At 36.9% G+C, this 15,028-nt stretch overlaps 1 protein-coding gene across 4 annotated transcripts in view; it reads right to left on the bottom strand.

The window, feature by feature from the left end:
* UNC79 (unc-79 homolog, NALCN channel complex subunit) overlaps nucleotides 1-15,028 on the bottom strand; it is a 226,455-nt gene that overhangs the window by 164,605 nt on the left and 46,822 nt on the right. For 3 of the 4 annotated variants that reach the window (XM_081097312.1, XM_081097314.1, XM_081097315.1), the window contains exons 2-3: nucleotides 9,936-10,240; nucleotides 6,383-6,553 (exon numbers count right to left, since the gene is read on the bottom strand). In XM_081097312.1, coding sequence (XP_080953438.1) covers nucleotides 6,383-6,553; nucleotides 9,936-10,182 — 418 coding nt within the window. In that variant the 5' untranslated portion in view covers nucleotides 10,183-10,240. Of the gene's footprint in view, nucleotides 1-6,382; nucleotides 6,554-9,935; nucleotides 10,241-11,708; nucleotides 11,727-15,028 lie in introns of all 4 variants that reach the window. The other variant, XM_081097313.1, reaches the window with a different exon arrangement.

Below are 15,028 nucleotides of genomic sequence, written 5' to 3'. Positions count from 1 at the left end.
GTTTCTGTTGAGAAATCAGCTGACAGTCGTATGGGTACTCCCTTGTAGGTAACTAACTGTTTTTCTCTTGCTGCTTTTAAGATTCTCTCTTTGTCTTTTGCCTTTGGCATTTTAATGATGATGTATCTTGGTGTGGTCCTCTTTGGATTCCTCTTGTTTGGGGTTCCCTGCGCTTCCTGGACTTGTAAGTCTATTTCTTTCACCAGGTAGGGGAAGTTTTCTGTCATTATTTCTTCAAATAGGTTTGCAATATCTTGCTCTCTCTCTTCTTCTGGTAGCCCCATAATTCGGATGTTGGTATGCTTGAAGTTGTCCCAGAGGCTCCTTACACTATCTTCATATTTTTGGATTCTTTTTGCTTTTCCAGTTGGGTGCTTTTTGCTTCTTCGTATTTCAAATCTTTGGCTTGATTCTTGGGATCCTCTTGTCTGCTATTGGATCTCTGTATATTATTCTTTATTTCAGTCAGTGTATGCTTAATTTCTGATTGGTCCTTTTTCATATCCTTGAGGGTCTAAATTTCTCGAGGTTTCTAGAAGATTCTTGAGTAACCTTATAACTGTGGTTTTGAACTCTATATCCAATATTTTGCTTTCATCCATTTCTTTCATTTGTGACCTGTTTCTTTGTCTCCGCATTTTGGCTGTTTCCCTGTGTTTGTTTCTATGTACTGGGTAGCTGCTAAGTCTCCTTGAGTTGATAGAGTGGCCTTGTGTGTAGGTGTCCTATACGGCCCAGTGGCTCAGCCTCCCCAGTCACCTGAGATGCACCCCTCTGTGGGCTGTTTGCACAGTTTTGTTGTAGTTAACCTTTGATTGCTGTTGGTATCACTGGGAGGAATTGACCTCCAGGCCAAATGGCTACGATGACCAGCTGTGTCTCCACTGGAAGACCTGTTGCAGAGGAGACACCCTTATGGGGCAGGACTTGCTTCAGTGGGGCTTTGGTGCTCACTGAGTCTGCTCCTTGAGTGTGTCTCTTATGGATATGAAGAGTTGTAATCCGGTATGGTCTCACTCTGACCACTGGGTATACTGGCTAATGAATCTCCAAGGAGGTGCAAGGTCAGCCACTGTCAGGGGCCGCCCAGCAGGAGCTACAGAGACATCTTCAGATTCCTCCTTTTTGTATGGGGTTTGGAAGTGCCCAGACGAGGTCCAGCTGTGAAGCAAGTCAGGCTGCTGCTGCCGGGCATTGGGCCTTCTTTTGGAAGCTCTGGGGCTCTCTGACCCAGCTGCAGTATGACAGGTTTAAGCGGGGAGAGAGCTCAGGCCATTCATATGAAAAAGCCAATGGGCACAGCTTGGGTGGGGTTGTAAATTGTGTGGGGCAGTGTCTCTGGGAATCACCAGGATGGAGCAAACAGCAATGGCTGCCAGTCAGCCCTGCACTGGAGAGGTCCCCAGGTCTCCGCATCCCGTGCCCCCGTGCAGGAACAATGACCACTGCGAGCACCTCTGACAGAAAGCCGCCCTCACATTCCTGATCCGATGCCAGACAGTCCGGTTTCTCCCCGTATGTGTCTGGGTCCCCCAGAGTCTCAACCGGAACTGGAGCTCAGAGCAAGCGGGAGCTTGTATCTCTCTTCTGATTAAAAGAGCAGCACATCTAGGTGCCAGCACTTTCCGCACCTCCACACCTCTTGCCAGTCTCAATGCGCTTTCATCACCTCTCTAGTTGTGGAACTTCCACTCAGCCAGTTTTCCCGCAGGTCTGGGTGGTAGTTGTTCTGCCTTTTAGTTGTTATTTTGATGTGGCAGCAAGTATAGGTGTTCGCCTATGCCGCCATCTTGGTTCTTTTTCAACAATAAACTCTTAAAATATGGTAGGCCTACCTTACTAAAAACAATAATTAGCCAATAAAACAGAGTTTATATATGAAAAAATACCTAAAAACCATCAATATCATATTTTGGTTTTTTACTGTCTTTTTAAAATATGTTTATTAGATTTTGGGAGATCACAGGAACATAACGCACATCCTCTGTAGTGTTAGTAGGATAAAAAATAATCCAGGGCCAATGGTCAGGAACCAGGTACTCAATTAAGTCAGACAATTGCTTTGAAGTCAATGCAAAGATCTAAATGAACCTTTATTTTCCCTGAGGGTAAGTGACTTTGGGGGTAAATTTTTTTAAAATATATACTTTATTGATTTCAGGAAGGGAGAGGGAGAGAGAGCTAGAAACATCAATGATGAGAGAGAATCATTGATCGTCTGCCTCCTGCATGCCCCCTACTGGGGATCGAGCCCACAACCTGGGCATGTGCCCTTGACTGGAATCGAACCCAGGACCCTTCAGTCCACAGGCCGATGCTCTATCCACTGATCCAAACCAGCTAGAGCAGTGGTTCTCAACCTGTGGGTCGCGACCCCTTTGGGGTTGAATGACCCTTTCACAGGGGTCGCCTAAGACCATCGGAAAACACATATATAATTACAGATTGTTTTTTGTGATTAATCGCTATGCTTTAATTATGTTCAATTTGTAACAATGAAAATACATCCTGCATATCAGATATTTACATTATGATTCAAAACAGTAGCAAAATTACAGTTATGAAGTAGCAACGAAAATAATTTTATGGTTGGGGGTCACCACAACATGAGGAACTGTATTAAAGGGTCGCGGCATTAGGAAGGTTGAGAACCACTGAGCTAGAGCTTTGGGGATAAATTTAACTTAGAAAGAAACTAGATGAGACTGCACAGTCCTGGCTACCAACATAGACCAGAAGCATCTTTCACTGACATAACTGTTCAGCTTTATTATTAACTTTGAAATAACAAAGCCTACATCAATTAATGTTCATTAGGGGTCAGCTTTTTCTCTTCTCTGCCAAAGTATCATCTTCCCACCAACCATATTTCAATTCAGTCCACAAATCACAGATTCTTTATTGGGAAAAAAAAGCGGTTTCCATGGTGAAATGCAAATGATTTTTTCAATTCTCAGTAACTCCTTAATATATATGTTTTATTTATAAACAAAGCCTACTGCACAAACTTGGAATAAAAAGAAGTATATCTTATTTATGGAAGGCGTTAAAAAGAAAAGGTTATGTCAAAGGAAATTTTCATAATAAACTGCAATTTGCTCTGTTGCACCTCAAAAGGACTTATTCAAAATAGAAGCACAGTAATTGGTTTATTGACAAAATGACATGAAGGACACAACTGATGTCCATGGATGGCCCTTAAAACTGAAAGAACTGTGATACCTCATAAGACCCATGTTAGAGCTCAGAATGTCATCTTCTAGGCCCTTAATGACATAATCATTTAATACCTAAAAAACTGTCCACGTTTTACATTTGACCTTGAGAACACCATACCAAAGAGATAAAAGTGTCTTTGTTTTATATTCTAAAATATTTTTTTCTCTGGCTCTCTTTTTGTTCATCAGTTTATGTTGCTTATTATATTCCACAAATGAGTGAGATCATATGATATTTCTCTTTCTCCAACTGGCTAATTTCGCTTAGCATAATGCTCTCCAGGTCCATCCATGCTGTTGCAAATGGTAAGAGTGCCTTCTTCTTTACAGCAGCATAGTATTCCATTGTGTAGATGTATCACAGTTTTTTAATCCACTCATCTGCTGATGGGCACTCAGGCTGTTTCCAAATCTTAGCTATGGTAAATTGTGCTGCTGTGAACATAGGGGCGCATATATCCTTTCTGATTGGTGTTTCTGATTTTTGGGATATATTCCTAGAAGTGGGATTACTGGGTCAAATGGGAATTCCATTTTTAATTTTTTGAGGAAAAAGTGTCTTTGTTTTAAAGACTTTATCAAGTATTCAAAAAATGCAATATCCTTCATCCTAACACCTCAGTCTTGAAATAATATTCTGAAAGAAGTTAAACACTACTCTCTTGATTCAGTTAGAATTTCTAGACACTGAAACAATTTCCAAAGAATAGAAACAACACGGATGCAAGCATCAGACACACATTCTCACATCAGTTCATTTTAACATGATTAATCTAGAACCTGACCCCTCTATCTATGGTTCTGTCTTTGTACCTCCCTTGTGAAGGAGCAAAAGAAACACTTGAACCATTTAATAAAATTTGACTTTAAGGTGAGTACTACAATTTATTTTTCAAATATTTAAAGATGAAAAAAACTGGCTATCATTGAACCACAGGAATGGTGAAGAGAAACGAAAATCGGAACTAAGAATCTAAAACTAGAGCAACAAAATAAATGAACCAGATCAGCAATTGGGTTAGCAGGAGATATGCGTCTGACATAAAATAAGATTGACGTTATTTCACATAGATTATTAATGCCAGAGATAACCTTAGAGAGGGAACATTTTTTTCAAACCCCTCCTTTACAGTTGATAAAAACGAAGTCTCAGACACATAAAGACTTGTTCAGATCGGTAAATGAATAGCAAGTTACTCCACAAGTAAGCATTAAAATTCGCACATATGTTATAAAGTAAATTTACTCTTTTGTCCTCCTCAGTTGCCACAGTTCACACACTTAAATACATTAGAATTTCAGTGTGACTACACGGCATGTTTTGGGGTCTGTGTTTCTAATTAAGTAGAAATTAATCAAGGGTAAAGAACAAATTGTCAGCTGTCCCAATGCCTGAACAGTCTTAAGTGTAACTTCAGAGGCCTGATATATGCAATGCCTCTCCCCAAATTAACTTATTCCTAAAAAAGTAGGAATACAGTGATTTGGATTAATTGTTACAAAAATGCAGCCTCACCTGCTATTTTTTCTAAATGGCCATCCCTTTCTAAGGCTATAGCCATAAACAAGTACTTGTCCGTAAGGATAAACAGAACAAAAAAAGAAAATGGTTAAATATTCTATTACTTGAATGGTATAATCAGTCTGCTAATTTTTTTAATCACTACATAATTTAGTCAGAAATCAAACTCTTTGCTTAAAAGACATGAAAATTATAATTCCATAGCTAAAATTAAACTTGATTATAAAATACATAAATGTGGTTCAAAGGTACATATATTTACAGAGCAGCAACTTCAATGAGATCATAAGTACATAACATTAAAATGGTGAAAAATGATCACTAGGAATTGAATGTGACCAATAAAGGTATTTTTATAGAACAAAAGTTGAGAGAAGGAGAGAAGTAAACTAACACTTATTGAACACTAGGCATTGTGCTAGCATCTTATCAATCTGTTAGCATAATCAACAGCTCAATTATCACAACAACTCCATGAAGCAGCCATTATTATTATTTTCATTTTACAGGTAAGAAACAGAAAGGTTAGTTAACTTGCCTAAAGTCACACAGCTAGTTGGTAGTAGAGCTATGATTTGAATTGAGATCTATTTAAGCCCTCAAGCTATAACATAATAATTTCAGACTATCCACTGAAACATAGATAATTCATAATCCATTTCTACAAAAACTATTTTAGGAGGATTTTTATCATAAAAGCTACAACACAACTTTTTTTCTCTTTGCTCTCATGTCTGGAAAGCCTGAAGAACTAAGTCTACAAAAGCAAAATAGAATTCAAATCAGTTCCATGTTTCTGACAATACTTGCACATGAGTCTCAAGCCTTAACTGTTTTCAAGGTGTTTTCATATATTTTGATTCACTTTATCACCACAACACCCCTGTGAGAGAAAGCTGATGCTATCATCATTCTGGAGATGTTTTTTCAACTATGTGAGTTGCCAAACATCACACAGCAGATTATGGATAGAACTGAGACTAGATAGAATCTACATATCCTGACTTTATCTATTGCTCTTCCCATCAGACCTTACAGCCTTCAAATGCAAAAGATAGCAATTTCTACAACTGAGGCAATATTCTCTCCACCTTTTTTTTCTCAAGTGGCAAAAAAAAATACCATAATTTATATTTAGGAAACATAAACTGTGCCTTGTCATGTTCTCTCTTCCTATTGCATAAGATCAAACTATGTGAATAAAACAATTCTAAGGTATAATCGTCTTCCACATCTTTGGTTTTCATCATAATATTCATGCTGAGCCAAAACCGGTTTGGCTCAGTGGATAGAGCGTCGGCCTGCGGACTGAATGGTCCCAGGTTCGATTCCGGTCAAGGGCATGTACCTTGGTTGCGGGCACATCCCCAGCGGGGAGTGTGCAGGAGGCAGCTGATCGATGTTTCTCTCTCATCGATGTTTCTAGCTCTCTATCTCTCTCCCTTCCTCTCTGTAAAAAAAATTAATAAAAATATATTAAAAAAAAATATTCATGCTGAAGTGACTGAATTTAAATCATGGCACATGTCCATAGCGAGTGATTTCATTATAATCTTGAAAATTTATAACCTCAAACAGCAAAAGCAATTTCCATTTGTACAATATGTAAAAATAATCTGGTATTAGGTAAGATTGAACTTACATATAGCCATTGGTAGGAAAGATGTGCTAAGATATTCAATAATATCCTTGTGCAGAAATGGAGGGAAGGTAGCTAATGTTGATATCATCGTGTAGGGCAAAGTACTCAGAATATCATCATTGAGAAAGGGCAGCAAACACGTGGTTGTATAAAATATTGACTGTCCAAGATCTACAAAAGAAAATTAAGTAATCAGCCGCTGAATATTTTGCCATTTAACAAAATATGCTAATTATACATTCTAAGTTTTTATGAACTGATTTAAATTATAAGCAACTATTGTTCCCTTCCTATTAAAAGTTCTAAAACATACTACTCAGTATAGTAAGTATACAGCATTTGCTCAATAAATGACTGCACTAAGACAAATAAATATCTAGTACATGAGCTTCTCCTCAATACTTTACCAAGCTTTAGTAATACTTGTTATTCATATTACTCCTCAATTTCATAAATTAGAAACACTGTCCATAGGCTAATGAATCCCGAAATCCTTCCAGCATTCTTACCTCCATTTTTTTTACACAAGATGACTGTGGCACAGGATGTTAAACTATTTTCTCACTGGAAGTTTTAGAAAAGTCAAGGGCAAGACTGGAAATAAACCCAGGGTAGCCCTAGCCAGTTTTGCTCAGTGGATAGAGTATTGACCTGTGGACTGAAGGGTCCTGGGTTCAATTCCTGGTCAAGGGCACGTATTTTGGGGCATGCACAGGAGGCAACCAATCGATGTGTCTCTCTCACATTGATGTTTCTCTCTGTGTGTCTCTCCCACTCCCTTCCACTCTCCCTAAAAAATCAATGGAAAAATATCCTCAGGTGAGGATTAACAAAAATAAAATCAAAAACAGGCTATTTCTAACCCATAACCAAACTACAATCTTCCTACATCTGGAGTCTTGGGCAATAAGGTAATTTGCATCTCCCAGCACCAGGGCAGATTTCAGATGCACCAAAGAAAGGAAGCTGGATGTCCCTGAGTATTTAGTTATCGATTATCACAGATGAACGTGCCACCTAATAATAATCTATCAACAGTTTTAAATGGGAATAGGAACAGTACCTACCTCACTTCATTAAAAAGATTGTTAGGAGCTTTAAGTGAGATAAATGTAAAGTGCTTAACATAATACATAATGTGCGTTCTGCATATATTAGCCATTTTATTAATGTTTGTATTATTACGATTATTATTACCTGCACAAGGAGTAAAAATAGAGGAAATTTGAAAAAGCATAACTATTTAGCTTTAGAATGCATGTAGATCAAATCCCATTGCACTGAATGTGTATTTTGAATTCTAGACCTCCCAAAATATAGGTCATCAGCCACTGACTTGACAATGAAGATTTTGATGGTTTCCATATTCATTATAAAAGAAAACTATTAGACTTGTTTTGCAGATTTACCTCCTTAGTGCCTAATGCCATTTCTGATTTTCATTAAAATTAAGGTGCCATCTCAGCCAGCAATCAACTGCCAACAGAGATGTGGCCACACTATACACTGGGAGCAAGGTCAGTTAACCTTGGGTTCCCGGTGAAGACACAGAAAATCCACAGGTGGTTCACTAGTAGTTAACTGAGGCTGTGCATAAAAAGACACCTCAGCTGCGTTTCAGCCTACTTCCAGAACATTCGCACAGAAAGGGGCCTGAGAGCCCACCTGGAATATTCTTCATATGAGGAAACTGGGGCCTGGAAGAGGGGAGTGATTGTCCAAGATTTCCTAAGAGTCACTAGGCTGAACTGAGACAAAAATGGGACTCTTCCGGGAACACGGCACGGCCCCGGTGCAGACACAGCCTCTAGCCCTAGCCGCAGTTGGTTCTCAAACTTGGTGTACAAGAGAATCATCCAGAGAGCTAGTTAAAAATTCAGTGATTCTTATTCAGAAATCCTGGCTTGGGACCCAGAACTCCATGTTTCAAGATTCCTCAGCGATTCTGATGTTGTTCAGACCACGCTCAGAGAAACAATGCTGTACTGTGTGTAACCTCTAAGGGATGGTCTAGTGAGGTTCCCCCTATCTTTCAAGCTTTGTTATGCAGAACAAGAGCTCGGGATATACATACCAGTGAAAAGTCACAAAATAGCTGTGGGTATAAAAGCAAAAATGCAAATCATCCCCCCTGAAATTGTCATAATTTACACATTAATTGCAAGTACATGAGTTGTGAGTCACCAAAGTGAATGCTTCTATCTTAATCAAGGGGTTCTGAAGATAAAGATCAGCTGCCTAACACAGTGGCCCAGCCCAGGACAGACAGGGCCAGGATGACCTCAGGGCTGGAGTCACAAAGGACAAGCACTGACAAGCTCACCACACAATCAACTCTGGCAGCCTTCTGTTCAAAGGGTCATCTCCTTTAAGTTCTGAGCCGGGATAGGATCACAATAAAAGTGACTTGGCTTAAAACAGCTACAAAATTATATGATAAGCAAGCTTACAAATTTCTAAGTTTTTATATTCACTATCATACAGAATTGTAAATACAAGCAAAAACAAATTCAATAATGATCATTTCATCATTTCTATGAAAGTAGATTTGTTTTTAAATTAGGAACACATCTTACTAAATAAACCATGAAGCATTTTCACAGGAGAGTTAGTCATAACTAAAAAGCAAAATAACCCCTCATCACCCACCCATTTCCCAAATTCCAATATTTCTGTACAGTGAAACTTTGGTATCATCCTTCCAGAAACCAAATTCTCAGTGCTTTCAAGTTAAGAAAACTGGCATTTTAAAAGTTCATTTTCTGCAAAAATCCCTTTTCTTACTGTATGGTTTCCCATTTGATTCACCCAACTATAACACTGAATGGTTGAGCAGTAGATATTATTGGACTAGTTTTTATGGGTTAGAAGAATTTGGTAAGCAACAAGATAATGAAATTGAATAAAGACACCCAGAAGAAAGGGAAGAATTAAGAAGTATGTTCCCGGGCTTCTGTCCTAAGGCACCACTGATATTGTTCACTGTACACCATATACAGCATTCTACCACATAGCCAACATTTTGTAATTAACTACTGGTTGTTAGCTACATTTGCAACACTTCTTAGATATTTCTTTTTCTTTAGAGATGTCTTCTTATCTAATTTCCTGGGTTTAAAGACAGGAAAAATGAGTCCCAGGGAGATTCTGTGATGTGGCCCCCCAAAAAATCACAGAATTAAGTCAGCGCATTTGACCTGCTCTTCAAGCTCCACCTCTTACATTTTCAAGGGGACAACTTTTTAAGTCTTAGCTCCCAAATCATTTCAACAAGAGTTTCCATGATAAGCAGATCAGGGAAGAAGAGATACATTCCTGTTATAGTCTTTCTCTTCTCCCCGGCCCTATCGCCCCCAATTCAGACCCACTTGGATAGCATCCCTCTGGCCATAGAACAGCGAGATGTTAGGATGGAAAACATCATAATTAAATTTCAGTGTATGAAAGGCTTTAGCCACACAGAGACCTTTCAAGCAATTTATTCCAATAACAACAGTCTCCAGCTTCCATAAATATACATGTACAGTCTCAGAGTTTTCGAGTAAATGCTCACCGTGTTGGCCATGCTGTAGTAAAGGAACTAGATCCAGGAGAGTCACCAAAGTCACGTAGAGGCCTTGATAGTCCAAAGAAGGGTAGTCTGACAAGTGAGCATCACGACTTTGCAGGCTGCGTTCAGAGGGAGCATCTCGCAGGACGCTGTAAAGGAGGGAGCGAGTAACAGTAGGGTTGATGGAACTGACCTGCGGTCTTAGAGATGGGGTGAGTGGGAATGGCACAGGAAAAAGACACATGGTCATGGGCACTGTCAAATTGGAGGCATCTTGACTTTCCTTCTTCCCTGTGCGGGACAAAATGCTGTTGGGGGGACAAAGAAAAAAAAGAGACAACAAAGACACAAAGAACAGCACATTACATTGAAATGACACTCTAAAACAAATAATAAAACACCAGATATATCCCACATAAGATGCAATTGCCACACCAGGAGCATCTGCAAATCTAGGTCACACAGCTTCGTGCTCAGATACCAATAAGGCAAGGTTTACTTTGCGGAAGTTGCATTGCATCTCATGTGTTATCTGGTTAGTAAGGAGCAAAAATATAAAAATGCATGTTTCAGTGCCAAACCCATGTTTTACAGTTTATCGATCTGGTGAAGAAGTTTCCTGGAAGGAAAAGTAGCGACTTTGTCTACCAAGATAGGGCTTTTATTCTTAATTTTAAAAAGCTTTCAAAACAAAGGAAGTTTTTAGCAAGACTTTCTTAATCAGGTAAATAAAACTTGCAAAATATAGGTATGGCACTTGCAGAAACATGTTTTAGCAAAGAATAAACATGTGTGTTTATTAAGAAAGTCTTAAAAATCACATGTTTATTGCATCAAAATAATGTCTATATGTATATTATGATACTGTTTCATGACATTCTGTCAGTATCATTTGAGATAATGAAGTTTAAACAGGCATATGAATTTAGAAATAATACATATTTCTAAAATGTTAGCTAAACTACATTGGAAAAGCTGTAAAATAATATATATTAAATGGTCCGTAGCATATGTTTGTGAACTAATGATAATGGTTATTTATGTGTGTGTTTTTAATTTTGCATGTTGGGGAGGAAACATTTTATTCTATGAATACAAATAATGGTTTATTAAATAGTTACCTTCAAAATTCTAAAGGCTAAGCAAGCAGTATCTGCCAGGTAGCTGCATATCATACAATAAGATCTCATATATTACTGCTGCTACTTACGTTATTATTCAACAAAACTCACTAAAAACTAGAGGAAAGATAATTTAGAAAGTTAACAAAAAGTTTAAGGGGAATAAAAATAAATTATAAAAAATATATTGGCTTTCTTTTAGCCTTCATTTTTAAATAAAAACCTTTTAGTAAAAGTGATAAAGAAGAAAAGTTGTTAATTTAAAAATAGAAAAAATAACTACATAGCCAAATGTTTAGATTTTTTAAAATGAGGTTATACTATTTATCATTAAAGACAATAGCTATACATTATAATGATAATATCTGCTGCACTTATGTGCTTTTATATGTTAATCAAAACATAACAATTTATAAACGCTTCATTACATAAAAATAACCTTGTTTTACACTTATTCTATGTGAATAAAATATTACTAAGTTCTTAGTTAATGATATTACATTTATAAATTTTACAGTGGGGTGAAGAATTGGTTAGTGTCAAGCATGCTTGCTATTCCAAATTTACATTTATTTTTATTTACTCTTAGTGCAAAATATGTTACAATGTCAGAAAAATAACTACATGCTTTTTGTTTTCCATGTGCCTAATTTACCTCGATTTCCTTTGTCTTCTGTTCCCCAATGTCGAGGGAAAAACAATCAATAATAATAAAAATAATTTCAGAATAGTTATGTAACACTTCTTAGCAATAAATAACTTAAAATTTAGTGTAAGGGTTTTTTTTTTACTTTTTAAGGGATTTAATTTACCTTTTTTGTGTGTGATGTATTTAACTTTGTAAGCTTCTACTTTACAATGGGATAATATCAACATTCCAGTTACCCCTGCCTGTCTACATCTAATATAAATATCATCATTTTCCATCAGGCTTTATACTTTCCTCACATAATTCAATTACTCCTAAAAATACCTTTAAATGTTATATTCTTGATAATAAGCCCAGTCACCACAAAAAACTATTTTAATACTATAGGATTCTATCCAGCTGAAAATACCTTTAGAATCACAATGGATATGTCAGAAATATTGTTTCCCAAACTTCAGCCCTAAATTAGCCGACTACCATCATCTTTCCAAATTTATAAGATGTGGATCTTACAGCAGTGGTATAAAAAAAAAAACAACACTTTGCCATTGAGAATAAAATGTTCTCTTTATCATATATTAATACTATCCTTTCAATCAAGTACAGTGCTCTCATCAAACTTTTCCTTCGTAGGGAAAATACAGCACATTATATTTTCAAATATACGTTGCTATTTTTCCAAAGTTTGATATAATTTGACAAATACTAGTAAATCAACTTTGGAGACTCTATTTTGGTATTTTTCCCTTCCTGTATATGCGGCATTCCCAAATGATAGCAGCAACAACTTCAGACATGCAGGGAGGGAAGAATGTCTAAGACTTCTCTCTCACTGCCTTCAGATTTAATAAGTAGGTGAAATTGAGGGGGAAAAAATGGCTGAGGATGAGTTATCCATGAAACCAGCTTTAAATTACCATTCATGTTTCAATGTAAGGAAATGTTTTCACTTGTGGAAAAACTTAAGAAGGGCTCATGAATAAATGTACGATGTGTTGTGATTTTATGATGTTTTGTGAGTTTTATTCAGAAAAACACACACACACCTATTTCCCCAACCAAACTGTCTAACTTGGGAATCATAAAAACAACTTCCCCATTTGAAATTCTTTCCCCGAGGTCTGTACATCCAACCAAAAAGAATATTAAGAATGTCCTGCTCAGAAGAGTTTGACTCAGCATCCAACTTTTCACCTTTCCTTCTCCCTCCTGAGATCCTCTTTATCAAGCATTTACTTTCAACATCAAGAGAAATCAAGAAAAGATCTCTGTGGGTGCTGGTAAAGATGAGAAGTTGCCCCAAGGTATTTATAGCACAGAAAATTAATACATAAAATAAACTTTCTCTAAGATTATAAATGTTGACTTGAGTTGACTTTATGCACCAAACAAAATTTCTTTGATCATGCTAAGCTTCTCTGTAGACTTCAAATCAGTAATTTGAAGAGTTATATACTCCTCCTAAGTGATCAGACATTATAATTCAATTATGATGTCAAACTGAGGCTAGAATCCCTTTTAAAAACATATTAAACTTTTTCTAAAGGGTTAGCAGCAAGTTACTTTCCTCAAACTTAATGATTTTTAAAAAGATGTTCTGTACTACCAGCTTGAATGGCATCAGAAGAGAGAGAATGTTTAACATGGGAAGACTGGAATCCTTTAAATATTCTGCCAAGTAAAAGGCAAGAACCTCAAAGACCTTAGATGTTTAAAACATGGCCCTGAATGCTTCTAATTACGGACAGACACCTCTGGTAGCAGTGAGGGGGGATTAAGTTAGATGATCTTCATAGTTGCTTCTAATACTAAAAGCAAACAAAAAAACTAAACCCTTAAGTTGTGTGCAAACTGTGTGTCCATTCTTACACTTAGGTTCCTACCAAATTAAAATGAGTACAAATCAGAATTCAGATGAAATTTTACCCAAGACCCCAGGTTAGATGAAGTCAGTGCACTAGAAGGGTCCCTACAATAGGTGAAATATGAACCAAAGTCAATTCAAATCAGCAAACATATACTGATCTTCTTCTAAGGACCAAACACTGCACTAGGCTCGAGGGCTAGCAAGCTGAATAACACGCAGGACTCGCCTTCCACTAACCTAGAGTTTAGGGAACCTCCATGAACTCTATCCTGAGTCTAATTATCAGCTAAATGGACATATGTGGACTATTCAACTGCTGATCTAGTTAGTTATGCTAAACATAATCTCTCCTCTCCTGTGGATTAAATTAATTGAACTTAAATAGCGAGGATAATTACTGCCTTTGGAAATATGTACAAAAGTCTACTGAAATCAATGAGAGTTATATGCATGCAAGAATACCAGAGGACTATTACTCTAAAAATGCAATTCTGACTCAAATGAAACTACTGAAACTTCAAGTTGCATATTTTAATCATCATAATAATAATAATTTTAGCATCCTTGACAATATCCAAATACAAAGACAGGGGGTTACTCTATGAAAAGTCACCTCTAATTCTTTCTTCTTATTTCCTTCCAAGTATCTGAATTCTAAAAGCAAGAAGTGCTTCTGAATGTAAAAATTATATAAAAGACTATGATTGCCTAACCATCATGCCATACACCTGAAACCAATACAAAATAATATTGAATGTAAACTGTAACTAAAAAATTTTTAATAATACACTATTGCATAGAATTATTATAAGGGATTAATTAAATGAGATGATACATGAAAAGTGCTTAGAACAGTGCTTGACACATATAATTACTATTATTATTATACAATGTTACTATGATTATGATAGCTATCATTAGTATTATTACTACTGGTAGCTGTTGATGTCTCCCTTTGAAAATGGACTTGGCTCAATTGCATAGAATCTTCTCCAACAGCTGCTTGAACAAAATACCTTAATATCAGTTTGATCATTAAAATGCTATGACCTTTAAAAAAAAATGCTATGACCCATGACCCTATTCTATTGCCCAAGAAAATGGAACCTTCCTGTCTTGCAAACATTACTTCAGTATCCTAAATTTCTTAACTTTTTGGCACAATGACTAAGACCTAAGCAGTAAGCTCCAAGTGCCAACGAGGATGCCACAGTTCCTTTGCAAATGGAATTCAGAATTTGCTTCTTACTGAGAAGTACCTCTCCATGCGAGAACTTTCAAAATTTGTGATAAAGGAAAGTGTTTCCCACTGAGGACACTGACCTCAAAGGCAAAAGGAGAACTCAAGAGAACAGAATCAGATGCCTTTGTGCATAAATTTATCTGATTATTACTATGAAAACAGCTAATCATTCCACTGCAATTTGAAAATGAGGGAAATATCCTATAACAAGGCCCT

This window comes from Myotis nattereri, assembly GCF_964212035.1.
Source record: "Myotis nattereri genome assembly, chromosome: 1".
In the NCBI taxonomy this organism is placed as follows: domain Eukaryota; kingdom Metazoa; phylum Chordata; class Mammalia; order Chiroptera; family Vespertilionidae; genus Myotis; species Myotis nattereri.
This window is presented reverse-complemented; position numbering and strand designations above follow the sequence as displayed.